This window comes from Arachis stenosperma, chromosome 3, assembly GCF_014773155.1.
Source record: "Arachis stenosperma cultivar V10309 chromosome 3, arast.V10309.gnm1.PFL2, whole genome shotgun sequence".
In the NCBI taxonomy this organism is placed as follows: domain Eukaryota; kingdom Viridiplantae; phylum Streptophyta; class Magnoliopsida; order Fabales; family Fabaceae; genus Arachis; species Arachis stenosperma.
The window spans coordinates 161171574-161184960 of NC_080379.1; the positions used below are offsets into that span (position 1 = coordinate 161171574).

The 13387-nt window shown below is 34.4% G+C and overlaps 3 protein-coding genes across 3 annotated transcripts; 2 read left to right on the plus strand and 1 right to left on the minus strand.

Annotated features, from left to right (window-relative positions):
• The first annotated feature begins 169 nt into the window (after positions 1-169).
• On the plus strand, positions 170-4129 carry LOC130969205 (AP-1 complex subunit mu-2). The gene is made up of 11 exons (XM_057894842.1): positions 170-607; positions 914-1060; positions 1179-1241; positions 1391-1567; positions 1668-1771; positions 2167-2274; positions 2407-2503; positions 2607-2704; positions 2882-3023; positions 3110-3232; positions 3757-4129. The coding sequence occupies exons 1-11, from the start codon at positions 479-481 to the stop codon at positions 3853-3855; spliced, it is 1287 nt and encodes a 428-aa protein (XP_057750825.1). The 5' UTR covers positions 170-478; the 3' UTR covers positions 3856-4129.
• A 395-nt stretch (positions 4130-4524) lies between these two features.
• LOC130967114 (tryptophan aminotransferase-related protein 1-like) lies at positions 4525-6229 on the minus strand. Its single transcript, XM_057891936.1, has 5 exons — positions 6108-6229; positions 5722-6025; positions 5378-5640; positions 4959-5260; positions 4525-4848 (listed from the first exon to the last, which is right to left on the minus strand). Exons 1-5 carry the CDS (start codon positions 6227-6229, stop codon positions 4655-4657), a joined length of 1185 nt encoding a protein of 394 aa, XP_057747919.1. The 3' UTR covers positions 4525-4654.
• Positions 6230-8898: 2669 nt separating this feature from the next.
• Positions 8899-11359, plus strand: LOC130966144 (pentatricopeptide repeat-containing protein At1g60770). The gene is made up of 2 exons (XM_057890913.1): positions 8899-9204; positions 9932-11359. Exons 1-2 carry the CDS (start codon positions 8977-8979, stop codon positions 11174-11176), a joined length of 1473 nt encoding a protein of 490 aa, XP_057746896.1. The 5' UTR covers positions 8899-8976; the 3' UTR covers positions 11177-11359.
• The last annotated feature ends 2028 nt before the right edge of the window (positions 11360-13387 follow it).

The window sequence follows — 13387 nt, forward strand, 5'->3', positions numbered from 1 at the left end:
GGGACTCAATTACAAACTTTTAAAGTGTAGGGACTAATTTATAATTTTACTAAAAGTATAGAGACTAAAAAGGAAACGACATGGCTTTTTGTATTTTTCATTTGATGAGTTAGTTTTAGTCTCAAGACGGCGTCGTTGGGGTCCATGCGTATAGGCTAGAGCACTTTCAAGTTTCAATTCATTTCAATTTTCAACCCAAGGTAACATGTTCCTCAGCTCCATCCATTGCAAGAAACAGAGACAGACATCAACCCGAAGACGAAGCTCCAACCTGTAACTGCACACAAACACAAGACACAAGGAATCATCTCTTCATCTCTCTCTCTCTCTCTCTCTCTCTCTCTCCCTCTATGGTTCAGCTTCCAAGCATGCCTCGCTGAACCCTAAGCGCTTCTTCTTCCTCCTCTTCGGAACTCTTGATCTGATCCAGATCCCGATCTGGTTCTGATTCGGATCCTAATTCCGATCCGATCTACAAATGGCAGGGGCAGCCTCTGCTCTTTTCCTGCTCGACATCAAAGGCCGCGTCCTCATTTGGCGCGACTACCGCGGTGACGTCTCTGCCGTCGAGGCCGAACGCTTCTTCACCAAGCTCATCGAGAAAGAGGTACTTAATCCTTCTCTTTCTTCTCACCACTATCTCTTTCTAATTGCATAACGAGAAATTTAGCTCACAACTAGCAGCTCAATTATCTTGACCTGTTTATTGATCCTGTTTTCAACAATCCAATGTTATTTATTTTTAATTTGAATTTATTCGATTCAGCCTTTGTTTTTGTTATGCGGTTGCTCATCTGAGTGTTAAGATTTGGCTAAGTTTTATGTTGCTTGAGGCGGTGATATAATGGAGAATTTGCAGCTTTCAGTTTGTTTTTGCCCTCATAATTTGTTGTTTTTGGAAATTGTGGTATAGGGGGATCCGCAGTCTCAAGATCCAGTTGTGTATGATAATGGTGTGACCTATATGTTCGTACAACATAGCAATGTTTACGTCATGACAGCAACAAGGCAAAACTGCAATGCTGCTAGCCTTCTTTTCTTCCTGCATCGTGTAGTTGATGTGAGTGTCACTGCGTAGTTATGATTTTGAATATTTTGGATTGCCATGGTTTAGAAATTGAGTTTTGTGTAGTTTAAGCTCTAGTGATTGATTTGGATCATACGTGTCTCTGTGGCAGGTGTTTAAACATTATTTTGAAGAACTGGAAGAGGAGTCTCTTAGGGATAACTTTGTTGTTGTGGTAAGTCTCTTAGGGATAACTTTGTTGTTGTGGTAAAGTGCCAGTGTAGCTTTGGATTCAGTAATTTGTCAATTGCATTCTTTTGTTTAGGTTTTTCGTTTGTTATAAAGAAGATAAGCAACACTGCTGATTTATTGTTTCCTTGGCAGTACGAATTACTGGATGAAATTATGGACTTTGGTTACCCACAATATACCGAGGCAAAGATTCTTAGCGAATTTATCAAAACGGATGCTTATAGAATGGAAGTTACGCAGAGACCACCCATGGCTGTAACAAATGCTGTGTCTTGGCGCAGCGAAGGAATAAACTACAAGAAGAATGAGGTTGGGTTCTGAAAGCTATATTATATGTGGATCATTTTGAATTGTAATTTTGTGATTTGAGTCATCAATGACTATTATTATATTTCTTTCATTTGTTTAGGTTTTCTTGGATGTTGTGGAGAGTGTTAACATACTTGTCAATAGCAATGGACAAATAATTAGATCTGACGTTGTTGGGGCTCTGAAGATGAGAACATATTTGAGGTTTGTTTTTGGCTCTGAAGATATTAATTAAGATTGGTTACTGGTGAAGTAGGTATATGTTAGCAATATGGCCTAGCCACAATTTGAGAAAGGCAAATGGTTGAATCAGTTAACAAATTGAAGTATGTTGTTTTCTTTTGTTACTAATTATCCATGCTTTGATTGCTTCATTCATACAATACTTTTAATGCTTTCTTAGGAGCAGGTGTTAAACCTTACACCAGTAGATATTTTTAACGTTGATCCAAAAACTTTACTCATGGGATTCTACTTTTAGAGTTGCAATTGATTCCGAAGAGAGACTTTACACACTGAAGTTTCTGTATACCTAACCTAACCATACCTCTTCGTGAGTATTTATCCGAGAACTCAATCTTTTTGCTTATTTAATACAGTGGTATGCCGGAGTGCAAACTTGGCTTAAATGATAGAGTATTATTAGAGGCACAAGGTAGAGCAACCAAGGGAAAAGCGATTGACTTGGAAGATATCAAATTTCATCAGTATGTGTTCTTAATTCTTTTGGCTATATAAACTGATCAGTCTTTTATGGTGCAGATTGCTATAGACTTTGTGCAAACATGTTTCTATCTTCTTATGGTTCTTTTAAAATGATATGCTGGCATTTGATGCAGGTGTGTTCGTTTGGCTCGATTTGAAAATGATCGAACAATATCCTTTATACCACCTGATGGATCATTTGATTTGATGACATATAGACTCAGTACACAGGTTCTTCTTCTCTAAATATGTAATAATTTATGTTTGATGGGTAGACATACATGCATGAAATGAATTTTGAAGTCTCAGTTGATGCTAACGTACTTGGTTTCAGGTTAAACCCTTAATTTGGGTGGAAGCACAAGTTGAAAGGCATTCAAAAAGCCGGATTGAGATTATGGTAAAAGCTAGGAGTCAATTTAAGGAACGTAGGTACTGATATTATTTGATCGTCTTACTCCTCCTGCTTCTCTTTTTTTCGATAGAAGATGGGAGATCCACTGATCTTAAATTTATGTAACATGAGATAATTTGCTACTTTGCTCTAGATTTAAGATCACGGTAAATTTCTTTACTTCCACAAGCACTCATAGAATCCAATTTTTTCAGCACTGCCACAAATGTAGAGATTGAGCTGCCTGTACCTGCCGATGCAACCAATCCAAATGTTCGAACCTCAATGGGATCTGCATCCTATGCACCCGAAAAAGATGCATTAATTTGGAAAATAAGATCGTTTCCTGGGGGCAAGGTATAAACCACTTGGAAATGGCATTAAATTGGCACCTTAATTGGATTGTGATTAATGGATTTGGTTCTGTTGTTTGATACATTCAGGAGTACATGTTAAGAGCAGAGTTCCGTCTTCCCAGTATAACAGACGAGGAAGCAACTCCTGAGCGAAAAGCTCCTATTCGTGTAAAATTTGAGATACCATACTTTACTGTTTCAGGGATACAGGTAATGCTACATATCCAGAAGATTTTTCTTATATCCTGATTTTTATTAGTTAGTTACACCAGTTTTTATTATTTTAGAATTGGTGGATGGATATTTCAACCTGTTCTCTCTATTTGCCTTTTTAGTTTACTGCTTGAACTTATCTCTCTTGTTTCCTTCTGACATGAGGGGTGATTTGTGAGCTGCATGAATTTATTAAAATTTGTTTTGTTTTCATAATTGAGCTGATATTTAGGTCATGACAAGGGTTCATCTATGATATTGGATTAGTAAATAATTAGGAATGAAAGTAAGGATTTTTAACAGAACCATAAACTAATACAATTTTATACATTTTTCATTCTTAATGATTTTGTGCTGGAGTTTATTTGAAATGCTTTAGATTATGTCTGCTAGAAGTAAAATCAGCATCGGCTTCATCTGTTTTTGACGTCTTTTCTTTTTTCATTTATGTTCTTTTAAAGTTAACTGAAGCTTTGATTATTTTGATCGAGGAAGTGATTGACATGTAATTTGGTTTGTAGGTAAGATATTTGAAGATAATTGAGAAAAGCGGGTACCAGGCTCTTCCATGGGTGAGATACATAACAATGGCGGGCGAGTATGAATTGAGGCTTATATGAGATCCGGTTTCCCCATTTGGTGTTTGAAATTCACCAAATAATTGTATCATTCAATGATTAATGGCTTCAAACTGGTGGATTGAGGAAAAGAGTATTAAGAGTAATTAGAATTTATTTGGTGAACCATCTTTCTGTTGATGATAGCTGTTCTGGCAGCATATAAGTTGCTCATTGTCTAGTAAGTTCTTGTCAACTGAAAATCATGAATTCCCAAGGGTTAAGCCAGAATAGTCTTTTGGTCAACCCATTTTCGATTGAGAATTTTTTTTTTTTTAATTTGCATCTCTGTATTCACAATCTTTCCAATTTTTTTTCTGTCATCAAATTGTAATTTGGTTTACATTTTTGAGGGGTTATTTTGGCCGGATTTTGTATTACCACCAAGTAAATGACTTATAGAGACCAGTTACAGAAAGGAAAATGATTGGCCAGCCCGTGGGTGTAAAATTTTTTATTGATTAAAAAATTTTTTCGGATCAAAAGACGGCGTTGCATTTTGATTTGAGTCCTATTCGTGTAGAGCTACGTCAAAGTGTGCTCAGCATCAATTATTGAATGTCTGTACTCTGTTGCGTTTGTATTTCCTTTGTCAAGACGAAAAATAATGTCAATATATTTGGATTTGGATCCTTAAATGCTCAAAATTAACAGTAACAAGACAATGTCTATTTTCATGTCCACTTTGTTGAAAGGGGTATTACATTCGCAGACAATGATAAAGATATAAACATGATCTTATTCTTTATTACTGGATCCATGCCCATGTTTTAAAATCTTATTAACCACCATTTCCACTCATCTAATTATATTCCCGTCTAGCATTTAACAACCTAGTCAACAGCTCATCGAACTCATCGTTCGTACTCAACATGCTAATCCTAGCAAACTCCGGACCGACACCGAATAGCCTCCCTGGTCTCGCAAGTATTCCCAAGTTCTTCAGATATGTTCCACAATCTTCTATGCCTCCCACGCATTTCACCCACGCAAAGGCTGTAGGAATTGGAAAGCAAGTATATTTAAATTATAATCATTGTATAAGCAGTAAGGGATAAGTAATTGAATAGGGAAAAGGAGAAAGCTCTAAGCAGTGAAGAAGGTACCAGAGTTTGTTTCAAATGATTCCTTAGTGAAGTTACAGTAGGCACTAGAGGGTTTGGCCACAGTGAAGACTTCACATTGCCCAATTACTTGCCTCATTCTATGCCACCTTTCCCTCAGGAGGCGTTTACCATAATCAAAGAAGTGTTCAGATCCTTTGGGTCCCAAACTTTGGTAACTATCACATACCACTCCTAGTATCTTAGCTGCTCGAATTTGAGATTCTTTTGACACACCAATGGTGCTTACTTGAATGAAGTGTACCATCTTCTTGGCCACTTCAATGTCCTTCACAATAGCCCACCTTCAGAGCCCCCCAAAAAAGAAAAAAGAAAAAATCAATTATTAATGTAGGCATATAAACAAACACATACAATCGTTTAGACTTTATAATGAAAAGGTGGTGCTGCCGAGTGCTGACCCAATACGTGAACCAGCATGGCCAGTGCATTTGGAGAATGTGAAGAGCATAAGATCATGATCAGCATGGTGAGTAATGGGAGTGTATTGGGGCCAATAATATGCCAAATCGTGAATCAGCTTCCCTTGAGACGCAGATCTCACAACAGGGTTGTTCTGTGAGGTCACCATCTCAATATATGGTTCATCTTTATCGTACGTGGCAGCATCACCTGCCCATTGGTACAGCCCTGAACGCAGCGCTTTAACCCCATCAAGGTAAAGCTGCAAATTCATTAACCATAAAACTAAGTTGATGGAGAATCGTTTTGGGGTACAAGAGATTATTAGTGAACAAGAGCTCACCGAATAGAAGGGAGCAGCGCTAACGATGTTAATGGGGCGAACGGAATCCGAAGAGGAGAGGGCAAACCATGCAGCATGGAAAAGCTGGGTGGAACCGGTTCCCACGATGATGTGCTTATCTTGAATGGCAGCGTTATGAACCAAACTGTGTATCCTTTTAATGGCGTCTCCCAGTTCCGGTAACAAGTATTGGCACACATTGCTGGCGTCACTCTCATGGCTCATGAACTTCCACCCTTCAATCACCACGCTGCACTTGTCACTCATCATCTTCCAATACGGTACAAACAATTTTGGGTCACCCCTGTTCATTCACAATAGTACATCACATAATTAAAACACAAACACACAAGGCTATCTATCAAAGAAAAATGCAAGAAGCTAACATTTCAAGGCGAAGAATAAGGTTGGATGAGTCTGTGATGAGAGGGTTTGTGATTGTAACATTGGAACAAGGCAACCAATTTTGGTTTGCAGGATCAGAAGCCTCGCCTTGTAGAGTAACCATACTGAATACTACTTGTGTTAATTGGAATGTGCTTATCGTTTATTTATTTCCCTTGTTACAATAATAATGGCAGCCTCACTCGTTCATTATGTCTGTGATTTGCTTACATATATATATGTTTGGAATCTTGGTAACGTTCTTGAAAAATAAGGGGAAAAAAAAAAAAAATCTTGGTTACATATTTTATCCATGAGGCCAAGACAACGTGTACTGGCTACAAGATAAGCCAGAACTCAAAATGGTTAGCCACAGGGATGTTCGCGATGCGGTTTAAATTGGTTTTATGTAAAAAATTTATCTAATTTAAATTCTAATTTTATTTGCGATACAGTTTAGATTAAATGATTTTTTTTAGACAATTTAATCCAATTTTAAATGATTTGAATTAAATTTATATTTTTGTAAATTAAATAAACTATAAAACTAACAAAGTTTTAACATCAAATCTCATTTTAAATTTATAAAATGTTCATTAAATAATAATAATAATAATAATAATAATAATAATAAGATAAAATGTATAACAAATTAAATATATTATCAAAGAAATTTTAAATATAATAAAATAAATATTATTATATTGTACGATTTATATTGGATTGGATCAAATTAATTTTAAAAAGTAGATCCGAAATTTAATTCAATCTATGCAATTTATCAAAAATATTAAGATAAAATCCAATCAAATTTAAATTAATAGGATTTTAATCAGTTTTTTTTATTTGAATTAGATTGGATGAGCGATTTAATTTAGATGGTTTGAATTTGAATACCCTTTGTTAATAATACATTACTCTATGTTGGATATCCAAGTTAATTAAATAGAATAAAACAACTAAAATTTGTAGACAAGAAATTAATGAAATTGAACCAAATAGTTTAGATAATAATGAAATTAGTATGACTAAATGGTAAAGATTATAATCTCTCAATATACATAGAGAAATCTATGACTCTTTTACATATTATGAAAATTCATACAAAGAAACTACAATATAAAAAGTTTTACAATTTTTTTTTAATTTTCAAACACTAATTTTATGCAAAACATAGTATATATTAACAAATATTTTAACTACTTATATATAATTTGCCAAAAATAGTAATATGAAAAACATATAGATTACGACTTATTCAATCATTTTATCAACTTGTCATCTTATACAGTTTTGTTAAATTAACTTTATCATCATGCATAATTTATTTTCACCACATGATTAAGTTGTTCTTTGACTAAGTACAAAATTTTAAATTAAGCTAACTTATTTAATTTTGACCAAATTAAAAGTTGTAACTTAGCTATATATTATTCAAGATACAAATTTATTTATTAATGTATATCATATTTAAGGTTTGGTGATGAATCTAGACAAGTCATGGCAAAAAGCATTGCATATACAGCAAAACTGATAATTAAATGAAATTTCTTCTATAAATGTATGCATTTTAATTGACTAGATTTGGTAACACGTTTTAGGGAAATGAATTTAATTTTACAATAATATTTGAGACAAAAAATATCAATCAAAATAATCTAAATTGATCTTACTTAATATTTATTAATTATTACTATAATTAATACATGTTAGATAAAGTAAGTTTAGGCTATTTTTATTTTTCTAGCTTTAATTTTAATACAATGTATAGAATATATATATAAAAAGTAATTACCTTTTTACATTGTGTGTTGAATAATTATCTAAAAAATGAATATAATTAAATGATTATATAAAATATTTTAGATAACCGTTAAAATAAAACTCTATGGAAATAGGTTATAGATAAATGATTCGGTTATATGAACAAAGCATATCATGAAGGATTCGGTGATGTTACTATTGTCCTTAATTGATTTATTGAATTTATAAACTTCCATATATTAATTAGTTTGGCATATTGATTTGAACTCTTAAAATAGAACTCTTTATGAAATAGGTTATAGATAATAGATTTGGTTATATGAACAAAGCAAATCGTGAAGGATTGGGCGATGTTACTATTGTCCTTAATTGATTTAAGGAATTAATAAACTTCTATATGTTAATTAGTTTGGCATATTGATTTGAATTATTTTTGTTTTGGTAATGCCAGGGAGGAAAAATAATCAAAATTTATTTTATTTAGAAAAAATGAAAATTTATTTTATTTAGTATTTATTATTATTGTAATAATTAATAAATATTAAATAAAATAAAGTTTAACTGTTTTAGTTATTTTTTTTGTTATCAAATAATTTTTTATTTTGTCATACAAAGTACAAACACATTCACACACACCAACTTAGTAACTACTAGAATTCGAACCCAGTGTGCTTGTTTTTGAGGCAAACAACTTTTTTTTTTTTTGTTTCCCACGGTATCTCCCAACCCGACAGGTCAAGGACTAATCCGTCGCGATACTGAACTCCATTTAAGGGTTTGCCGCTGGCCAATGAGTTGCTGCATGCACAACTTTATCACTACATCACATGCTTCCACCACTTATTTGAATAATTTGATTACATACTTGGTAATAACCTTTTTTTTGGGTGAAGTAATAACCTCTTTTTTGGTAAGCATACAGGCCGAAGCCCAACAAGCCCATAAAGTAACAGAAATTGGGCCTCGAGGCCGAACTTTACTTGAGCCCAATTGTTTAGCCTGAGCAGATCCTTCTCTCTCCTCCGAAGAACTAGGGTTTTGGGGTTTGCTTCCTTCCTTCCTTGGAATGTGAAGATCAGAAGCAGGAGCAGCAACGTCAATTCGAGAATGTCGGTGATGCAGCGTTACGGGCGCACCAAGAGCGTTCTGAAGCGTTCGAAGAAGTACTTGGACGAAGCGCTTTACTTGAAGCTCTTCAGGGAAGGTTCCTCTGAACTCAACGTGCGGCAGCAGCTGAACCAATTCTTCAAGAGCGGAAAGCGCGTTTACAAATGGGAGGTCGGCGACACACTCAAGAAGCTTCGCCAACGCCATCTCTATTCCCCTGCTCTCAAGGTTTTCTTGTTTTTTGTATTAAATTTTATCGGTTACTTGTAAGTTAACGATTTCTACGTCATTTTTGAATTCGTAATTTTTAGAAAGAGAACATGATATAGTGGTCAAATTAATGTAATCTTAACTGTGTTTTGATCTAGTGTTAGTTTGAGTTTTATTCCTGAGAGATTATAGTGCTGATGTTGATGTGATTGTTTAGAAGCTATGGATTTATGTGATTTATGAATGTGGATGCATCAAACCTAGTTTTGTTGGTTGTGGAACAGTTCATCAAAAGAGTGGCAGTGAACTAGTGATAATACAAAATCATATATGCAGAGGAGTGGTTTTCGTTCATAACCTGAAGGAATTTGAGATTATGTAGGCCCTAGTAAGGAGACTGAATCAGATAAGGGTGGTGGTGGTTCAGTAGCTAGATTTTTTATAATAGGTTTGGACGGAAATGATTTGAATATGAATATAATTTATGAAAGAACACTATGGCATCACAAAATCCATATGACTGACCCTGCCTAGTCTTAATGGAAAAAGGTTTGGTTTGCTGTTTCCGTTTCAAATTGAGTAATTAGGTGTTGAATTTTATGTTATGTTGTTGCTGGGTATGTATGCTGCTGGTCCGGTGTGACACTAAGCTAGAATTAAATCTAGAAATCATAGTTGGCAGACTGTAGCTTCTTTTACTTAAATTATTTATGGAAAAAATGTGTCTTTTTCTCCAATGTTACAGCTCTCACAAACCATCGCTAAGAGGAATATGAACAAGACAGTCAGTGACCATGCTATACATCTTGATTTGCTTGCTAAAGCTCAAGGCATTGCTGCTGCTGAGAATTATTTTGTTAATCTCCCTGAAACAGCAAAAAATCATCTATGTTATGGAGCCCTTCTCAACTGTTACTGTAAGGAATTGATGACTGAAAAAGCAGAAGGTCTGATGGAAAAGATGAAGATTCTCAAGCTTCCTTTAAGTTCCATGTCTTACAATAGCCTTATGACTCTGTATACTAAAGTAGAGCGGTCAGAGAAGATTCCCTCCATCATAGAAGAAATGAAAGCTAGCAGTATAATGCTGGACACATACTCGTATAATGTCTGGATGAGAGCTCTTGCTGCTGTTAATGATATTTCTGGTGTTGAAAGGGTTATGGATGAGATGAAGAGGGATGATCAAGTCACTGGAGATTGGACGACATATAGCAACTTAGCATCAATCTATGTCGATGCTAGCTTGTTTGAGAAGGCAGAAGTAGCACTCAAAGAATTAGAAAAGAGAAATGCTCGCAAAGATCTCTCTGCATACCAGTTTCTAATCACATTGTACGGGAGAACAGGTAACTTATTAGAGGTTTACAGGGTTTGGCGTTCTCTTAGGCTGGCATTTCCTAAAACCGCAAACATAAGTTATCTGAACATGATTCAAGTGCTGGTTAATTTGAAAGATCTTCCCGGAGCAGAAAAATGTTTCCGGGAGTGGGAATCTGGATGTCCTAAGTTTGATATCCGAATTGCAAATGCTCTGATTGGAGCATACACAAAACTAGATATGCTGGAGAAGGCCAAAGAGATCAAGGAACGTGCTCGAAGGAGGGGTGCCAAGCCTAATGCTAAGACCTGGGAGATCTTTCTTGATTACCATCTTCGAAAAGGAGAATTTAAGTTGGCTGTGGATTGTCTAGATAATGCAGTATCAATTGGTAGAGGAAATGGCGAGAAGTGGGTTCCATCATCAGAGACCATTAGTGTTATGATGAAGCATTTTGAGCAAGAGAAAAATGTTGATGGTGCAGAAGAATTTGTAGAGATCTTGAAGAAATCTGTGGAATCTCCTGGTGCAGAGGTATTTGAATCCTTAATTAGAACTTATGCGGCTGCTGGTAGGACCAGTGCTGCTATGCGACGACGATTGAAGATGGAGAAAGTGGATGTGAGTGAAGAAACCAAGAAGTTGCTTGAGGCTATCTCAGTGGAGTGAATAGTGATAGTCTCATCCTTCAAGTTTTGATTGCTGTAAAATCAATGAAGCCGTGAACGTTGCACACATTTTGGCTTTGGTAATAATATCTGGTATGTCAATTAAATTCAAACCTGTTGAGGTGACACATTTTTTCGACCATTGAATATGGGAAATGGATTAGATGGATTTTGGATTCGGTAATGCTATTTGGTACCAAACAATTCCCGAAGGGAACTACGGTTTGGCAACGATCAAACATTTGTGTTTGGGTATTGTTTTGCCTGATTTTTATTCGACTTCGACACAAGTGCCGATCAAGCTTGTATCTAAGATGTTAATTCGGAAAGCAGATTTGACTCTAAAAAAATGAGTTCAACCCGGGACTTATCGGCTTTAATGTTGAAATTAACTTTGCAAGTAGTGGAACATGAAATTCTTGTATTATTAGCAATAAATTGATATAAACAGAAATTTAACATGAATTGATGGCCAAAATTTAATTAAACAATCTTAAACGTGGAATTAAAATAAAGAAATAACAAAATGCTATAAAAGAGGAAATGAATAACAGAGCTGGAAACAACAATAAATTGAAAAAACACCAAGCTGGAAACTATTTGCTTTAGTGTGATTTGTGGTGTTTAGTGGAAGTCTCCCTTAAACTATTTGCTGCTACTCTTATTTCTAGAAAAACAAATTCTTGAGCTGAAAAAGCATTTTTTGATAGTTACCGAAGTTTACCCACGTTTTTTCTATTACTTGCTCTTCAAGGACAAACCCCCAGATTCTTACTACAACTTGAGAATCAAATAACATATCCTACGTTTGTGGCAGTTTTATCCATTAGGATAAGATTGGTTTTTAAACATCTGTTAATTGTGACATCTTTACTTCAGCCTCTCCGCTGTTATTTTCCACCATCAAGATTTCACTACGATGAGTATTCTTCAATTTTTAACCCTTTTTGTTAATTACTTACAATACTCCCATAGAACTCATAGTTTATGCTAACAGGTATTATCAACTTTCGCCATATGAACATAATTATATACAACAATCTGCTTGCCCATAAAACCTTCAACTTTTATAACCCTAAAATCAATTTCAAATTTTTAAATCTAATAAATTACATTATATGGACACTTCTGGTTAAAAAGATGGAGACTTTTTTTGTTGGTAAGAGTAAAACCAAACCATACATGAGACAAACGAGAAACAGCATCCAGGTGTGTGATCCTAAGTTCTAAACAGTTCTGCATTGTAAAAAAAAAAAAAACAATAAAGTAAATTAAATCACATTAAAGAAAAAGCATAAAACCAAAATATAATAATGTTGTGTATATATGCCTCTGTTCTTCAAACAGAAAAAACACTTGATATTTTTTCAGTACTAAACCCCTTTTCTATGCATTGGCTTGTGGTCCAAGTGAGAGATACATATGTATAGCACTCACTGAATCTGAATGCGAAAGCCTAAATGAGCAGCGCCTCATTCATCTGTCACAAATTATAATTGCCTTCAAAGTCAATTCTCTCTTCACCTTATTTATTTATTTGGTAACAAAAAAGAATTAGCCAAAAACCGCCAAAATTTGTCTTATTTAACATTCAATAATTGTTATACTTGTTATATAACAATTAATAAATATTATATAAGACAAATTCTGGTGTGTTTTTTTTTTCTTCCTAACATTACTGTTTATTATTATATTCATTATTCGTTCATATATGCTATACATTAATTTATAACTACACTACAGACATATTGCAATTAACGGGACAATATTATTGTTTATGTGTAGCATCTTATCATGCATGGATTAATGATAAGATATACATTTACATTAATTGCTTAAATGATGGCTGGCAGTAACGTAGTCTTTAAGGAAAAGATAGCTGGGTAATCAACGCAGGTAAATACTATCAAGTTGGACACAATGTGCGCATACTTGTTATTATTAGAAGCTATGATTTTGCTGAATGGTGCATGTTTCAATTTGAGTACTTTAAGGATTTTGGACGTTTTACAATCATGATAAAGATCGGAATTGCAACGCATGCTGCTGCATATGTGGTCACTTACAAGTTACAACTCTTCAATCAATTCATGAACGAAAAACATATATATCATTACAAGAATTAAAACTTTAACTCTATTTTTCCATATAAGTTTTGTCTTGTATTGTCTCTCATTCAAGAATATAAAAAGACTAATTAATTAATTAAATG